A 19741-nucleotide genomic window follows, 5' to 3' on the forward strand; every position below is an offset into this window, starting at 1 on the left:
TACAACATTTTCATGCTAATTATGTATAAAGACTGTCTGTGTAATTCATAGTCTTTTAACCCTCAATGTTTAGTGTTTTTTCTTTTATAATGTCACCTGTTACAGGCCGAAACTAGTAGTGTGTTTATATTAAAACCTTTTTACTTAAATCTCGGTTCTAGTCATTTAATTCTTCATAAAACTATGTATGTTAACCGAGTCAATGATCATTCTGTCATATATATATAAAGGATGTTTATTAACTGGTTTATATTTTGCTGTAAGCAGCATGTTACAGTTTATACATGACAATGAGTAAGTGAAACAATTCTAAGCCCTCTGATGTTGTTAAAAAAAAAAGTATTACAGCTATGTAGGAGTTCATCATAAGATAATAGTGTCCCAAATTTTTGGCAAATTAATGCAATCATACTTGCTCAGGTTAGGAGAATTCTACATAGCCATGGCTGACTCGAAAAATAATCTTTCTGATCTGTAACGACTTCAAAATAGCACATTGGTTTTTTTCCATCTAATTCTGTGTGAAGGGGATGTCCAAAGCATAGTCTGCCACTCTTAACTTGCCATAACAATGGTAGCGAATGTATTTTTTGTGTTCTCCAAGGCGGGTGTTAATAGATCTTCCTGTCTGCCCATAGTAGGCCAAGTCACAGTCACAAGAAACTTCATACACTTAAGGATATGATAGAGAATGAAGTTTATTCTTAGGAGAGTGGATCAGAGTTGCTAATTTAACATGCGATTTGAAGGAGTGAATGATAATACTTTTTCTTGTGTGTTAGAGGAGAGAGAAGTAATGGGGCTATGCAGTATTTTATTTATTTTGTAGAAATTGTAGCCACTGGCCAAGAAAATTGGTGTAAAGATTTAAGTTCTGTGGAAGGAGTTGTATCATTAGAACAAATCACTCTGGCTCTGTAAGTGCTTTTAGAATGCATTACTGTTAGGATGGATGATCTTGTTATTGTTTACGTAGATATAATGCGGGATTGAATGCGACAGGTATAGCGTGTTCAGGAGTGACAGGGTGAATAAAAAAGGGGGGGGGGGAGGAGTGTTACTGATGATAGCTGATGATCTTCAGCCAAGGAGTATAGAAGTTGAACTGCATGATGGGGAAAAAAGCACATTTGAGGCTGTTTGGTGTGAGATACAATCCAGCAGAACAAAATATACAATTGGGTGCTGCTATAGACCGGGTGATGGAGTGGATGGTGGGGATAGTATGCATAAGCAAATAGAAGAAATGAGTGGAAGGAGGGTAATTATTATGGGTGATTTCAATTATGGTAACATTGACTGGAAAGAGGAGAGGGCACATGGGAGGAAGGAATTGGATTTTATGCGGTTATTAAGGGACAACTATCTACGGCAACATGTATTGGAAAATACCAGAGGGCAGAGAGTGCTGGACCTAGTAATTGCAACCGAGAATGTGGCTGTAATGAACATGACCATGTTGCCACCAACTGGTGAGCGTGACCATAAAGTCATGACTTGGGAGGTGGCTAAAGGAGTCGAATTTACAATTAAGACAGGGTACATGTGGAATTACCGGGCTGGTAAGTATGACAAGCTTAGGTGTGTGCTTGGCTCAATGCCATGGCATGTAAAACTGCAAGGGCTGGATGTTGATAGTGCATGGGAGGTGGTTAAGAACTGTTTGCAGGAGGCAATGGTTGACTGTATACCAAGAGTCCGAATAATAAATCAATTAGGGGTTAAATGGATGAATAACACTATTAAGCTTGAGCTGCAAAAAAAGAAACAATTGTGGAGGAAATTTAAGGAGAAGGGTGACCATCAGGCGCAGGAACAGTATAAAGCTCAGGCCAGGATGGTAACAAGGGTGGTAAGAAAAGCAAAAGCAGATTACGAAAGGAAATTGGCCACGCAGGCTAAAGAGAATCCCAAACAGTTTTTTTCAATATGTTGCAAGTAAAAGGAAAAAAAATGCTCATGGTAGAATGATCTTAAAAAATGCTGAGGGTAGGAAGGTAACCGAATCAGTCGATATTGTGGAATTACTGAGCGAGCACTTTGCAAGAGTATATCATCCAGGTGGTGACTTTGCAGGAATGGAAGAACCAACAGCTTATACTGGAATTGTGATGAATGAAGTAGAGGTAACTAGTCTATTACAGAACCTCAATGTCAATACATCTGTGGGATTGGATGGTATACTAGCTCGTGTCGTACGTGAAGCGGCCAAAGAATTGTCAGTGCCCTTGACCATTTTGTTTAATTTGAGCCTTAGGACTGGGTCAGTCCCAAGGGGTGGAAAGAGGGGAAAATAGTTCCACTGCACAAAGGTGGTTCCAAGGCTGCTGTTGAAAATTACCAGCCAATCAGCATAACAGGAATCATTATCAAGGTCTTAGAGAAAATAGTCAAGAGGAAAATACAAGATTGGATAGAAGAAAACGGGATACTGTATCGGGGACAGCATGGTTTTGTGAAGGGTAGGTCATGCCTCAGTAACTTGCTCACGTATTATAACACAGTGACGGCTGAACTGGATAAGGGTAATGGGTTTACGGTGATTCTACTGGACCTTGCCAAGGCCTTTGACAGGATACCACATGGAATTCTAATGAGTAAATTGGGGCATATGGGGATGGACATAGGGTTGGTGAGATGGATAGGAGGGTGGTTGACGGAGAGATATCAGAGAGTGGTTTACTCAGGAGTAGAGTCCACAAGACGGCCTGTGACTAGTGGTGTGCCACAAGGATCTGTTCTTGGACCACTGCTGTTTAATTTGTTCATAAATGATATAGGGAAGGATCTGAGAGGAACAGTTCATTTGTTTGCGGATGATGCGAAGTTGGGTAGGGCAATAGTGAATGCAGATGACGTCAAAATTTTGCAGGATGATTTGGATAGATTGGAGGTCTGGGCTAAGGAGAATGGATGTCAGTTTAATGTGGCAAAATGTAAGGTTATGCATTTTGGGGTGAAAAGATTGGCGGCAGTTTACTGCATTGGTGGAACCGTGCTCCAGGAAATTGATGAGGCACGAGATTTAGGAGTGTTGGTAGATAAGGAATTGAAATTTAGGGGACACATTGCAAAAGTGGCCAAATCAGCTCATCAAATCACTTGGTTGCTGAAGAATACGTTGACAAGCAGAGACAAGCAGGTTATTGTTCCTCTGTATCGAGCCTTGATAAGACCCCATCTAGACTACTGTGCTCAGATTTGGTCACCTAGGTTTCTTCTTGATGGGGAGGAGGTGGAGAGGATCCAGAGGCGAGTGACCAAGATGATAGCAGGTCTATGGAATGAACCGTATGAGAACAGGTTGAGGATTTGTGGGTTGCAAAAATTGGTTGATAGGCGGAGGAGGGGAGATATGATTGAGACATTCAAATTACTGAAGGGTTTCTATAAAATTAATTCAGAAGATATTTTTGAGAACAGGGCTGGTTGTGGGAGGACTAGGGGACATCAATGGAAACTGGGCAAAAGTGTGGTTAGTAAAGGTGTTAGAGCTGGGTTCTTTACTTTTAGAGTAGTGAATGAGTGGAATGCGCTCCCTGAGTCTGTGGTGGATGCTGTGACATTGAATGAGTTTAAGGCGAGGTATGATAGATACTGTATGAATGTTAAATAGTTGTGATGAATATGATTTGGGGCCTCCCTCGATGAGTCTAATGACTCCCTGGAGTTGCCCGTAATAATAGTAATAATAGTAATATCTCTCTGTGTATGTGTATTGGCTTTCTGTAAATGAAAAAATATGAGCAAACCATGTGAAAGGCAGATGACTAATGTATTAAGAATAGGCAAACAGTTATTAGATTCTTTTTCTACTGTGAAGTGAATTTTGGAATGTTGGGTGTTTAGGTAGGTGACAAAAGCATTTAAACTGTTTGTCTATTGGGCCAAATGACAAACATGTTATCAGCAAAGTGTAACCACACTAGAGGCTTGTATGTAGCTGTGGTAAGTATTTTGTTTTCAAAGTATTCCATGTAAAAGTCTGCAGGGGGGGGGGGGGGCATAGCAGTACCTATCTATCGGTAGATAGTTACCATTAATCTATCTATAGATTTTTTCCTCTCCGTGTAAAGTAACCTGCCTACATTATAAATTTGAATAATTCAAAGATGCCATGGAAAATTTCGACTTTATTAAATTAAGAGTGTCTATTAGTACATTAGTAAATAAAGAAGTGACATCAAAACTAACCATTATGTCTGAATTTTTTTACAAAAGTAGAGGATTTGCCAGTAAAGGGTGGGGGAGACTTGGCTAACTATGCTATCAACTATAGGACATAGAAGAATATTAGATTTGTGGATATCAGGTACTCCATAAATGCAGGATGGTTTAATACAAACTGGTTTTATTTTGTTAATAATTTCTTTGGGCCAAGAAGTCATTTTTTCAATAATTTGCAGACTTTTTTTCCTTTGAGATATAGTGGGATCTCGATCTATAATTTGGTAAGTAGAACTGTCACACAGGAGATCTTACACCAATGAATACACCATGGAAGACTGTTGCATAAATTGAAGCATATGGGTTTGGAATATAAAATATTAGCATGGATAAGAGGATGGCCGATTGAAAGATATCAAAAAAGTGGTATATAGGAGGGGAGGGGGATGTGAGCCTACAGGATTTAAGGTAACCAGCAGTATCATAAGGATCAGTCTTTAATCAATCAATCTGTATATTAATGACATTTGGAAGGATTTGACAGGATAATCAGGAATGAGGCTGATATGCAATACTCTCAGAATGGCTGGAATTGTGTGCATTGGAAACTGGCTGTCTGTTCAATTTTAGAAAAATTTATAAGTGATGCACTTCATTCAGATTAGATATTTATTGTTATATTATATTGGTGGGATTATGCTAGAAGAAACTGATCAGGCTAGAGATCTTGGAGTTGTAACAGATAGGAAGTTGAAGTTCAAGGGCCATATAGCAAAGTTTACAAATACAATTCAGAAGATAATTGCAATACTAAAATGAACTTTCAGATGTAAAGATAAGGATGTCATTTTGTCTATATACAAGCCCTCGATAAGCTCTAACTTGGACTATTGTGCACAGGTCTGGTCTGATTCAGTGGACAGAGTGCAAAGGAGAGTTTTAAAAATTATATCAGGATTGTGGAATACTGATTATGAAGACAGATTGAGAAGTTGTAGACTGCAGACACTAGCAAACAGGAGAAAGAGGGTAATATGATCGAGGCTTAAAAACTTCTGAAAGGGTGACAGGATTTCAGTTTATGGAATTTTTGCTTTTATGGTGGGTGGGGAAAGGATGAGAGGGCATTCTCGGAAGCTGAGAACGAATGCCGCCAAGAAAGGGATGAGATCTAGATTTTTCTCTCATAGAATGGTGCATGATTGTAATGGATTGTCACTGGATGTTGTGTGTGCAAGTAGTGTGAATTAATGGAAGTCTCTCTCTCTTTCTTAATAATAATAATAATAATAATAAATGGAAAATATGATTTCTGTATTTATTCAGCCTTGGTATCATCCTGGTCTGGCTCCTAGTGTGAAGATCTTAAATATCAAAACTGTAATGTTGATATTTATGAGTGAACCATAAAACCATGTAGCTTTTGGGGAAAACAATAATTTTCAACAATACTTAGCAGCAGCATTTTTCAATTTGCAAGTTCATTAACCACACTACTGGCCAAGATGTCTATAGATGTCAAGGTTATCATGGTTGCGAAGTGCATATTAAAATTGTAATACCATTGATATTACATTGAAATATATGATGGATATGAAGCATATGAGGATGTGTATTTGATCCATAATGGCCGGTAAGGTGGTTAATCACTAATGATGTCTGTCAACTCGAATTCATTCACAATAACTGTGATTACACAAAATCAAATATAAATGATATGTGGTTCAAGAAGAGCGGTTACTACTGATCCACATCAATCAAAGAAGAAAAGCCTAATTGGACACCAACACTACCCAGGGCATAAAGGACCGGTTAGAGAAATAATGGAGGGATGGTAGAAATGAGTAAGCCAAGATGCAGACCAAGAATCACCGATATAAACAACTTAACAATAATAATTGGAGCTAAAACTAGGAAGAAATAAAACGGAGTGCATAGGATAGGATGCTGTGACATACTTCAGCAACCAACCAATCTTAGGATTGATGCATTTAAGAGGAAGAGGAACATAACATGTTTCTATTACTTCAGTGTCAGCTCAGGAAAGATACTACATGAATGAAAAGAATGTATGAGAGTTCTGTGTAGAAGAGTGGTGCAAAACCTGACTACCAACATATCAATATCTTATCTCTGGGGTAGTGGTGAACATTTTTGAAAAGCTGATAAGAATTCACATACAGAAATGGATTGACAAACAAATTATACTCTACAAGGAACAGTATACGTTTATTACAGAGAGGTTCATGTTTTAGCAATTTGCTCATATGTTACAGCTGAATTAGATAAAGAGAATGATATGATACTGTTGAACTTTGCTAAGGCATTCAATAGAATAGAATATCACATGAACGGCTGTTGCATAAACTGGAGAATAATGGAATGGAATATACACGACTGATTTAGATGCCATGAGGTCAGGCCAGTAGTTTTAACAGTTGACTAAATCAACGTAACTTCAGCATACCATGCAGAATGTACTGCAGTGTGTTTCTTTGTATATATATATGTATGTAGTCCAGGACCTTAATGTGAAGATTGAAACATCGAGTGATTATTTTGGTTTATATTAAACTTGTTAGATTAAAACTTCAGTTTTAATCTAACAAGGCAGTTGTTTCCATAATTTTTGAAGATGGTTTCGTTTTCTGATTACTCCTCCATTGTTTAGCTATGGTGTACACGAGTCATAAGCACAACAATGCATATGTTTATTTAATTGTCTTCTGATTTTTTTTCATTTCTACATTATGAATGCAACGAAGTCTTCTAGCAAGAAGAAATTAACAGTGTCTTTTTAGTAATAAATGGCTTTTTTATTTTATCATTCGACTATAGTTATATAAGTTATTTCTAACACACACACACACACACACACACACACACACACACACACACACACACACACACACACACACACACACATTTTTAGAGCCTGTGTAGCTCAGTAGATGTGGCGTTTGCACTCTACGGTGTTTGACCGTACAAAGAAAGGATTTGGTGGTTCAAATCTAGTCGTCAACTAGAGGAAATTTTTCTAAGCCTTTTTTCAACCGGTTCCCGAGTCAGTCGATCTCTGGCATGGGCCAGCAGATTTTTTCTCCCGGAAACTCTGGTTTTTCGTCCCGTAAACTCAAGAAAATCGACTGTCGAATCCACACTATTTTCAGACATTAAAAATATTGTTAGGGACCACGAGATGGCGGCACTAGCTTGCCACCTTCTTCACTGCATACCGATGAATCAGTGATAGCCTTGGGCCGGCTATCTCCCTGATTGGCTACCAGTGGAGATTGAATTGCCCACACGGTCTCCAAAAAGTTAGATAGGATAAATGGAGAAGAGAGAAGAATTTTTGAATCAACAGAAATTGTCCTCAATCTAGTCCACCTTAATACTAACCTAAGTTATAACTTCTCTAAGAAGATTAAATTAGTTGCACATTCAAATAATAAGTGGTTTTTTCTATTTCAGTATTTCTCGGCTTCTGCTCATTAAATTTCTTTAATTATATATATACAGGGTGTCCCAAAATTCACGCAAGATTTAAATTTAGCGCCATTTGTGCGGTAAAGTGTTGCCAACGAGAAAAAAAAGACCGCGTGACAGCTGACAGTTCAGGGTTATTAAAAATGGAGTGATACACGAAAGAGCACCGCATTTTCATTGTTGAGCAATATTTTAAAAATAATGAAGGTTTGGCAGCTACAGTTCGCAATTCTTGTACAAAATATGGTCGGAATAGTGATTTAACTTCATCAACTGTAAAAAGATTAATTAAAAAATTCAAGGAAACTGGATCAATTAGTGATCTTATACACTCTGGCCGTCCTTCAACAAGTCGTTCAACAGAAAACATCGAAGCAGTTCGTGAGAGTGTTGCTGAGTCCAGGAACATCAATTCGGCACCGTGGTCTTGAATTGCGCATTTCGAGAAGCTCTCTACAGCGTATTCTCATGAACGATTTGCATCTTTATGCTTACAAAGTTCAATTGACTCAAGAACTGAAGCCTACTGACCACACACAGCGAAGAGAGTTCGTTGAATGGATTATGGAACAACAACAACAAGTGGATGCTTATTTTTCGAACAAAATCATCTTCAACGATGAGGCTCATTTTCATCTTGATGGGTTCGTTAATCGACAAAATTGTCGCATTTGGGGTTCGAAAAATCCATGAGTGATTGTTGAGAAACAAATGCATACACAACGTGTCACTGTTTGGTGCGGATTTTGGGCTGGAGGCATTATCGGTCCATTATTCTTTGAAAATGCGGCTGGTAAGGCAATAACAGTTAATAGTGCTCGCTATTGCGACATGATAATCCAGTTTTTTGTGCCTAAATTGCAAGATATGGATGTGGACGACATGTGGTTTCAACAAGACAGTGCCACATGCCATACAGCCCGAGAAACGATTCAATCACTGCATGAGTCATTTCCTGGTCATGTAATTTCCAGTTTTGGCGATCAGAATTGGCGCCCAGATCGTGTGACTTAACGCCGTTGGACTTTTTTCTTTGGGGTTTTTTGAAGTCTAAGGTTTATGACAAAAAGCCCACGACCACCCACGTCTTGAAGGAGGAAATTGAGCGCTGTATCAACGAAATTCAGCACATTTATGCAAAATGGTCATGGAAAATTTCCACAAAAGAGTACATATGTGCCAGCAAAGCCGTGGAGGCTATTTACCCGATATGCTATTCCATGCATAATCCTATACTGTATACTTTATGAATGAATAAGAAATTACAATTTTTAATTAAAAACCCGTGTTTTCTATCAAAATTACTTCTTGCATGAATTTTGGGACACCCTTTATATCTGGGGTCCAATATCATCATGAGGCTTCTACTCTACATAATATCAGCTATTTACATCAATTATTTACACTTAATTCTTAAAGTACAATTTTCAGGGATGACCAGTGTAGCTGATATAATGCCTGTCATATGTCTTAATCTAATTAATGATGCTGGCTGAACCCCATACCACTTCCCCTGGCAACATTCCACTCACCTTGAGAAATGTATGCTTCCTCCACCTACCGAACTGCTATTCAAATTCCGTGAATGACCAGTAGTTCTTTCCCATCCAATGTATTAAAAAAAATAACTCCCTTATAACTGGCAAGTTTCCTCCAAGTAGTGACGCTGTTGATGATTTTTTTTTTTATGTTAATTTTGGAGAGGATTGAAGTCAGAGCAATAGGAAAATAATTTGATGGTCAATTTTTGTTTCCTTTTCTGGAAATGGGCTGAAATATCTTACTACAAAGTGGTTGGGTAGATATCATGTGAGTATGACAGCTTGAAGAGGTGACACAAGATGGGTGTTAGTTCTGGAGCACAAGCATTTAGTACAACTGGAGGAATACCATCAATACCAGGCCCTCTCCTTTTTTTTTAATATATTGAAAGTGGTATTAAAAAAAAAAAGGTAATAATTAATAAAAATGGTAACAATGCACTGCCTTAGTAATACAATGCCATTTTGTCTGAAAAATGAAGATATAAAGATCTTACAAATAATAATAGTAGAACAAAGCAATTGAATTAATAAGCCCCCACCCCGCCTCCCTAATATAATCAAAATACATTATTTCCACCTGAGTGATTTTTGAAACATGTCCTGTAAACAAGTGAAAGAAAAGAGAAAAGAAAATAATGCATTCAGCGTGAAGGAGATACATCAAGAAAAAGATGGAGGAATATGCAGAATGAAAAGTCCCTAAACATTTGTGATATTAAATTTGTATGGCATTTATTTATTTATTTATGGTATTTATGGAGCAAAATTATGTCAGAAATTATATTGGTATTAATGATATCATCATCAAATTCCTGCCATGTACCCTCAAGGGGTGCACGGGATATGCTAGTACTACATGAAAAATTTACATCATTAATAACTTCCTACCTACAATTTTCCTATAAATCAGTGTTACTTGTCAAGACACCAACACTATCAGATCTTATATTTCTATTGTCTAAGACACTTTGTACCGTACTAATTCAGCTATATCTTGGTCTTCCTCTGGGTAGTTTTCTTGCCAATCTCGCAGAGAACACTTGTTTTGGTAATCTTTCCTCTCCCATTCCGTTTAAGTGACCATACCACCTGAGATTAGCACTGCTAACACCTTCCTAGATGCTGACAATGTCAAGTTCTGTCCTAATATCCTTGTTTTTAATATGATATTGCCACTGATGCCATCTGTTCATGCATCTAACCTTTCTCAGGACTCTCATATATGCGGTCTCTAGTCTTTGGTCAAGTGTTTTACTTCTGACTCAGCTCTCAGATCCATAAGTCAAAAATGGTTTGAACACTGTCTTGTATAGAGCTAATTTAGGGTTCCAACTAATTTCTCTCTTATTCCATATGAATTTATTCAGTTGATTTCCAACCATACCAGCTTTATTGATTCTGCTTCTATTTCCATATTTAATTTACCATCTTCACTCAAAATCGTACCTGAGCAGCTGAAATGTTTTACTTGTTCCACAGGTTCTCCGTTCACAATGCAGTTAATATTTTCAACAATTCTGCCTATTTTCGTTGTCTTTGTCTTTTTATTGCTGACCTTCATACCATATCTATTACAACAGTTATTCAATTTTATCAGGGAATCTTGCAGACTTGTAGCAGATTTATTTAGAAGTATAACATCGTCCGCATAAAGCAAAGAGCTGACATTAACATCTTCAATTTTGATATCAAGTTTAATACCGCTTTCCTTCGTAATGTGATCCATATAGATACTGAATAACAGTATTATCTCAGGATAACAGGATGAATAGCATCCTTGTCTGACACCAGATTTAACATCAGACCATCTTCCTGTACTTCCTTCAATTCTAACTGAATTACAACCAATGTTCCCTCTAATTTTTTGCTGTTGAGTATGCACATAAATTTGCGTGTGTGCAAAATTTGCCTTCTTTTGAAAAGTATGTGCACACCCATATGAGTCACCATACTAATCGTTTAAGCAAAAAAGTTAAAAGATTTTAGTTCACTCTTTACCTTCTGGTGTCAATGGGACGTCAGCCAGGTCACCCCAACTCCCCACTGTGTTCTTCCCCACACACACACGGCAGTCGCCTCCCCAGTAAACAGTTGGAAATCACGATTCACAAGCCTTGGGCAGGACTCGATCCGGGGACTTTGCACATGCGAGGCCAACACAATATCAACTGTACTAGATAGGATTCTAAGTGTGTGTATTATTACCATCACCAAGTAAGTTGTGTGACATCAATCACAGAGCTAACATAAATATTTTATATGTATTTAATATTAATCTGATAAGAAATAAAGTAAAAAAAAAAGATAACACTAGTGACTGATTGCCTTTAATTAAATTTTCTAACTTTGCAAATAACTCTAAACATACATAATAAAATATTCCCATTACTAATTCTCACCTTGTTAAACATTCATAATAAGTCCGTTACTAATTCTCATCTTGTTTAGTTCTAGTTTCTATCTCTTTATTTTTTCTCTCTTCTGTCTTTGGCATTCACCCACTCTTTATACACACACTAAAGTAATCGAATTTCCATATAATTGGTAACTTTTTACTCTCATTCGCATATCCAAATGACATTCTCCTAAACGGTTTCTAAGTTGGTTTTTTATTTGATTCATTAGACTAAAACCTTGCTCACAGTCTGCACTAGATGCAAGGAAGGTTCCTCCAATATCCATCAACTTTGCCAAATCACAAAACTGCTCATTTTGAAGAGCAAATACAACCATTTGTGTAAAATTTGATATCATTTTGCATTTAATTTTTTCTTGTACAGAAAATTTGAAATCATTAAACTGATTAATTATTTCTGTAGTATCATCCAGAAAATCATGATATTTAAGGCAAAGGGCATTAACATGTTTACTACCAAATGAGAAATCACGATGTGAAATAGAGGAGATATCAAACGCTGACCATTCTTGTATCTCATTCTCAGGGAATCTGTCCTCTAAATGTGGACATAAACAATTTATAAAATTTAACAGGGGGCCTAGTATCTAATAGTTCAGTCTCTTCTTGTTTAAGTAAAGCATTTACTCTGTCACTCCAACAAGCATCACCTTCTAAATACTGATTCCTGATTTTGTTAATATTCTCTCTGGCAAAATGATGACTGTCTAGTGTTGTAAGATTTTGCACAGGGAAGCCATTTCTTCAAAAACATCACTTAAAACATTAACAGCTACTTTGAAAGTCACGTTAGTTAATTTATTGTAACAATAATTAAACACGGGATCATTTGATTTGTCTTTTTTTCAAAATATTTGATCAGTCCCTCATAGTTTCTTATTATTGCCTGTAATGCAAAATGTCTGGATAGCCACTGCACTTCATTGAGTGGTCTGAAGGCAATAGCTTCATTTTCAGATGCCTCGACAATTTCTTTAAATTCACGTCTTTTCACTGTGGAAGGAGAAAAGAGTGTGTACACTGTTAATGTATCAATATCTCTGATTAGTTTAATTTCCTTTCACGTATCACAGATCCTCATGGTGAGCTACACAGTGTTGCTGGACAAGATGTGGAACTTCTAATTTAAGTTTTGCAGCAACACCATTAACTTTGCCCAGCATCACTGTGGCTCCATCAGAGGTAAACATTACAATTTTTTGGAGGAGGCATCACATGCCTGCAACTGAATTATTCCGCCAAAATATGTTTTATATTCATTACAATTTTTAGGTCTAAACTTAAAATAGAGAATGAGATATTTGTTAACAGTTATATCAGTGCTTTCATCAATGGTTAAGGTGTGGAAATTTGCAGATGCAATTTGCTCAAACATTTTCAACAATTAAATTGATTGTTTCCAGAAATTCAAATGCATAATTTTTGCTTCGCCAGCTATCTGGGAGGTGAACATACTTTTCCATATGTTCATTAATATGTTGAACTGAAAGTAAAGAGTTATTCATCTTAACAACTAATAAGACACTGTCAATAAGAACTTTAATCTGCTCTGGGTTTGATCGTTTTCTCTCTCAGTCATCTGAACTTTCACATAGCATACACAGTACTCCTGTAGCTGGCAATAAACAATTTTGTTGCCTTCCAAGTGACATCAAACTTCTTCCCATTAGCAAAATCCCCAGAAACCTTTGCATCACGACAATAAATACAAACAACACCAATTGTAGCATCATACATAAATATTTCACGCAGCTGAATGTTTATCAACTCATGAGCTTTTGGCGTAGCAGTTTTCACTATTTCATCCAGCCATTCACTTTTAAAGCAGCTAGCAGTTCGTTTTCGCTTCACACCTTTTGCTTACTGATTTGGAGGAAAATTGTAGATAAGAAGTTAGTAATGATGTAAATTTTTCATGTAGTACTATCATATCCTGTACACCCCCCTTGAGGTTACATGGCAGGAATTTGATGAAGATGACCTTTTGTCTCCTTTGAATTTGACATGGTGCATCAGTTTTTTGCAATTTTGTTATTTGAGGAATGTTTTTTATTGTTTTTATAAATTTACAAATGTACACTATTCACTGAATAACTTGGCAAGGCAAAAGCTGAACAAACACTAAACATCGCCGATGGCAACACAAGAGCTAAAAGATATGCCTAGAGGCCAGATTTAATTAACTTGGTTGTATCTCAATGCATGTACACAAATGTTATTACTTAGTCTACTATTTTAAAATTCCTTTTAAAATTAGAGAATTTTGAAACGCTACAATATTTTTAATTGTCCTCTAATTTAAGTTTTTAAAAGTATTTAATTATTTTTATTAAAATTATGAAACCCTTGTTTTAATTCGTCATGATCTTGAATTAATTTGATCAGCCAATCATGTTTGGGAATTTTCCATGAGTCAGGAGATGTAAACAAACCACGTGCCATTCTATATGCTAATTAAAAATTACACATTTAAGCCACACCCCTTTCACTTTGGCATCAAATCGCTAGCCTCAAATAGGGTATTGTTAATAATTTATAAGTTTTGTGCAACTTCGAGAATGTAATAAAAAATGCGAGGTTATAGGCTAGAGTGTTGCCGAGTTACCTTATTTTTTAAAGAATTTATAGGTTAATGTTTAGGTGGCACTTCTTCAATTAATAAATTTTAATTTCATCTATGCGTGCACATATTTTTTTGCCTTGTGCGCTAGTTGTAAAACGTGTACGTGTGCACATGCACACAGCTTAGACGGAACACTGATTACAACTAAAATAAAGACCAAGTATTGCTTGATATAATGCCCAGTAGACACTATATAACTGTAGCATAATGAATAGCTTCTCTTTTGGCACCTTGTCATATGCCTTTTTCAGATCTACAAAACTTAAATAGATCCTTGTTATATCCCCATGATTTCCCAGTTATTTGTAGTAAAGTGAAGATCTGATCCTGACAGCCTCTATTTGGCCTGAATACAGATTCTTCTTCACCAAGCATTTCTTCCACAATCCTTCTCAACCTTTTCTCGAGTATACTTGTATAAATCTTACCAGGAACACTCGTAGGGAAATACCTCTGTAATTCTCACATTTAGTTTTATTTCATTTTTTATATATAGGTACTATGAGAGCTCTACTCCAATCATCGGGAATTCATCCCTCTGTCCAGGCCTTCTGAACTATGCAGTGCAGCTACTGTAAGACTTTTATACTGCTATACTTCAGCATTTCTGGTTGAATATCATCTACTCCTGCTGCCTTTCCACATTTCAAGCCTTTGATGGCTTTTTCTACTTCAAGTATGGATATGTATTCCTGACTGTATGCCTGTTGTGTGATTTTTACCACTGTGCCATCACTGCTTGTTTCATTTAGCAAATGTTCGAAGTAATTACTCCATACTTCAAGGATATCTTTTTCTCCCATTTTCATGTCACCTTTATCATCTCTAACTCCTTTTCCAGCACTCTTTCCTCCATTCTAAGCTTCTTCAACATCCTTCAGAATATTTCGCCACATTCTTGATATTTATTTTCTATGTTCTTGCCAAAGTCCTCTCATGACTTTTGTTTAGTTTTATTACTTTTGTCTCTGTATTCTCTAAGAGCACAAGCTGACTTATTGCCAGGAACTTTTGATATGCTTTCGTCTTTTCCTTCACTGCCTCTTTAACATCCTGTGTTCACCATGGAGTTCTGATTTTTCTATCTTTGCAGACAACCTCACCACATGCCTCTCTGGCTGAATCAATCAGGTTTTCTTCAAGGCTTGCCACTGAATCTTCAAGATTTGGTTCCTGTTCTCAAACTATTTTATTTTTTCTTCAATAATCTTTGTGTATTTTAGTCTACAGTTCACATCTGAGAGCTGCTCAACTTTTATTTGCTTTAAAACTTTCTTACATGTTATTCTTTTCAATATGAAATTCAATTTTATCCTGCTCAAGACTAAATAGTGATAACTTCCAATTTCAAATCCTCTGTACACTCTGGTATCCTGCAGGGAGAAAACATCACTATCAACAATAACATAGTCAATGAGACTTGACTAATTCCTTGCCTCTTCTCTCCATGTGAATTTGTGCACATTTTTATGTTGGAACATAATGTAAGTAATAACCAGCCCATGTCCCGAGCAGAAATCCAACAGGTATTTGCCATTATTATTAGCTTTGCTCTTTTTTCCAAATTTTCCCAAAATATTTTTGTATGTCTGACAATCATTTCCTACTTTGCTATTTAGATCCACAACAAGGACTAACTTTTCCTTTTTCATTGTGTCAGTTGCTTTCTCTAAAGCTTCAAAAAATTCCTCCACTTCCTTAGTAGAATCTTCTGTGGGACAATAGGCACAAATAAGTCTCATTGTCCAGTTCCCCATTCTCATATTTGCCCACATCACTCTACTTGAGACTTCTTGCTATTCAAGAAGATTAGCCTCGTATTTAGTGTTGAATACTATGGCTACTCCTTCTTTTCCTTGATTATCATTACCTGAATGTAACATTTTGTATTAATTGTTCAGAAAGATCTCACCAGTTTTTGTCTTTTTTGTTTCAGTCACCCCTATTATGTTGATCTGGTACTTATCTAATTCCTCAGCTAACTCCATTCTTTGCCTGAATGGCAAAGAATGCTTCTTTGCCATTCAGGCTTCTTATGTTGATAGTACCAATCTTTAACTCTGGTGATGTTGGTTTGGGATGTGTTTTCAGATTTGTTCCAGTACCTGACTTTTCGCTCTGGTTCCCTGGCAAAAACAACAGGGGCCTCGTTTAACCGGGTGACGGCCCAGCCGGCAGGAACTTTGTCATGTTGTACCATGATTTTGTATTTTGGTTTAAGCCAATAAGAATACAATTTGGTTGGCTAAATCCCAAATTGCCAGCCCATCCTCGTTCATTCAGTATCCAGGCAGATACCCAACAGGGTGCACCACGAGAAGGCGAGGTTTGGACATTAGGTCAGAAGCTCTGGTCGGTTCTCCGCATTCCTTTAAAGGTTATGTGGACGTCTTCTCTCGGTTATACAGCTTTGACCCTGAAGCACCCATTAATGATGCTATGGAAGTTTATTATAGATTTTACTCCTTTTTATATTTTATAGGTATAAACACACACATACATCTTTCATTGTCAATTTTTATTAATGTCACGAGAAGTTTAAATTCATATCAAAATCTTTATATAGCAATAAAAGAAAACAGGCAACATGCACGCGCACACACACACACACAAAATATAATGCTTGACTAAAGCTTATTTCTCTGCACTCTAAATAAACATATTGTCTTTTACAATTGGCATAATAAGGGGCATAAACAATTTTCAGTGAATGTAAATCACATCACTGGTGTTTTTCAAAGATTTATTTAGGACAGCATGATATTTACAGAGTATCATCTTCAAAAGTGGAACAGCAGCAAATTTTATTTTCGAAGTAACTTTGAAAATAAAACAACTCTACCATGCTAAAAAGAGAAAAGTAATGAGAATAGTTAATTGAGGTTGATATATGAAATAGAAAATATTTCACATTTGTCTTTGTGCCACAGAACTTATTTTAATATATTTAATTTGAAGACTTCTAACATAACAATGAAAATTAAAAACAAATCATATTAAAATAATACTTAAAAGAAAAACACAAAGAGTTGCAATTATTAATTTGTCCTTAAACAGTATACATACACAAAACAAACAAAATACAACCAGTAGCAGAACCTAGTGTACCTCTCTGGTGGGAAAACAAGTAACTAGGTGCTTTTGCAATTTGAAATTTGGTTATAATGTATACTCGGTTAAATCAGTCTTGGATAATAGAGTTCACTGTATTAGTAAGTTCAATAAGCTAATTATATATTTTTTCTGCTGGTGTTATTAATACCATGACAGTGTTATGAATTACTTACCACAGTATTATTTTATTTATTTATTTTAGTTATTTTCTGTGTAATCCAATCTACAAAAAAGATGTTAGTACTATAGTGTCTTAGTATATTTTCAAGCCACTTCAGGCCTACAATAAACAGGATGGTAATTTCAAACTGGACAGTGAAATCTGCTTCTCGCAAGAGATATTCACCAAACATCAATGCATACAGTGCAATTCAAACAGACAGCCTGCTGCTCACCACATGGCCACAAAGGTGTGAAACAGTACTTATTCTTCGTAGTTCCTTTAAATCTGAAAGAGTATTCAAAGAATCATGTGAGGCATTTCTACACCAACCTGAACAAGAATAATTCTTTCATGTCTATTTCCTGGATTTAGGAGACAGTTATCTGGAAATGACACATTTAACCTTCACTCATTATTATAAAGCTGGTGTTGCAAAATATATTAATTAACTGATAAGAATGTGACTTGATAGTATTGTTTCTTAATGGTTCCTACAGTCAGTCTTAGATTGATATATATATATATAAAGAGATTATTATGAGAGAAATACACGAAAAGTTTACATTATTACTAACTTCCCATGTACAATTTTCTGCCAAAATAATCTGTAATCTACTGGGAAACCAATAATGTCAGATCTCTAAAACACTTCTAACTGCATTAGCCAATCTAGATCTTGGTTTTCCCTCTAAGATTTCTAAGCATTTTTTTCAACACCATCGAAACATTTTTCAGTAATTCGACACAACCGAAAGTTGCTCGAATTCAACTGTTTTGAAACATATTAAATTTTATTTTGCTCAAAAGTACATGCCGATCACGTCTTATTTCAAATTTTCTATATACTATTCTATTCTGAACCAGCATAAATAGACTGCTATAAACAATAACATATTCAATGATAATTTTCTTATTCTTGTGTCTTCTCTTTCTATGTGAATCTGTGTGCATATTTATGTTGGAGTATGATAAGCAATAAATAGTTCATGTTCTGAAAAGAAATCTGGCAGGTACTTTCTATTCTTATTACTAGCTTTGCTCTTTTCTCCAAACTTTCTCAGAATATTTCTGTATGAATATTGAAAGATATCTAACTTCATGAAACCCCTTTTTTACACTTTTCAGGGGCCTGATGGAAAAAAGTGTATATAGCAGGAAATGTAAAAAAATAAAAAAATAAAAAAAAAGGCTAAAAGATGCCTTACTGCGAGTATGCTACTCGATTACAAAATTTAATAACTGAAAAAAATGAATATAGAATTACTTACATTTATCTATTTTAAAAAATCTTTAATTGTTGATTCTTTTTGCTTTTTGCTTTTCGTTTTTTTTTTTTTTTTTTTTTTTTTTTTTTTTTACATGGCCCCAGATTGTTTTGCATTGAGTTCAATGCTTGACCTGTTTTCTACTATCGTGTTCAAAGTGGACACAGAGAGTCCAAGATCTTTTGCTAAATGCACACGTGTTCCGGCATGCCAATCTACATGTCGCAGAATTGCCATCTTTTCTTCTACCGAAATACATTTTCTTTTTTTTTTTTCTCCATGTTACTAACATGGATAATCCACCACCGCAACTTGAAAGCAACTTTCACATGCTAAATTACGTAGCAGAAACTCTGCAATATCAATTCATACTGTGATTGAAAAATCATGGTATTGCTCATCACTACTTCAAGCGTGCAAGTCACCGTGATGGCGGAAACGAAACTTACAGCTGAAAGCAACGCCATCTGGGAACAGAAATGCACATATTTCCGCAGAAATCGATTCGAAAATCAGTATTGCCACCCGAGAAAAAAATGCAAATCATGGGAAATAACGTCCACATCAAGTTGTTAATGACGGGAAAATATATTGTAAGAATAGGCCTTACAACAGGACCAACGGAAAAAGATGTATATGGCAGGAAAACGTAAATTGTGGGAACGTAAAAATGGGGTTTTACTGTATTTGATATTAAACTGAAAAAAAAAAAAAAAAAAAAAAAAAAAAAAAAAACTAATTAAATACCAGCTGGGATGCCACCTGGTTAAACAATGCCCCTGTTGTTTTTGACAGGGAAACCAGGGCGAACAGCAAAATGTCAGCTACTGGAACAAATCCTGACACACTGCAACCCAACATTACCAGAGTTCAAGATCAATACTATCAACATAAGAAGCCTGAATGGCAAAGAAATGAGGCTGACTGAGGAACTGGATAAGTACCAGATCGACATAATAT

At 36.1% G+C, this 19741-nt stretch overlaps 1 protein-coding gene across 1 annotated transcript in view; it reads right to left on the reverse strand.

Moving 5' to 3' along the window:
• Positions 1 to 19741, reverse strand: part of SMC6 (Structural maintenance of chromosomes 6) — a 594918-nt gene that overhangs the window by 280713 nt on the left and 294464 nt on the right. Inside the window, exon 15 of the mRNA XM_090398426.1 lies at positions 17749 to 17801. Coding sequence (XP_090254552.1) covers positions 17749 to 17801 — 53 coding nt within the window. The remainder of the gene's footprint in view (positions 1 to 17748; positions 17802 to 19741) is intronic.

Source organism: Typopeltis vanoorti, chromosome 9, assembly GCF_054136105.1.
Source record: "Typopeltis vanoorti isolate ZY-2024b chromosome 9, IOZ_Tvanoo_1.0, whole genome shotgun sequence".
Lineage (NCBI taxonomy): Eukaryota > Metazoa > Arthropoda > Arachnida > Uropygi > Thelyphonidae > Typopeltis > Typopeltis vanoorti.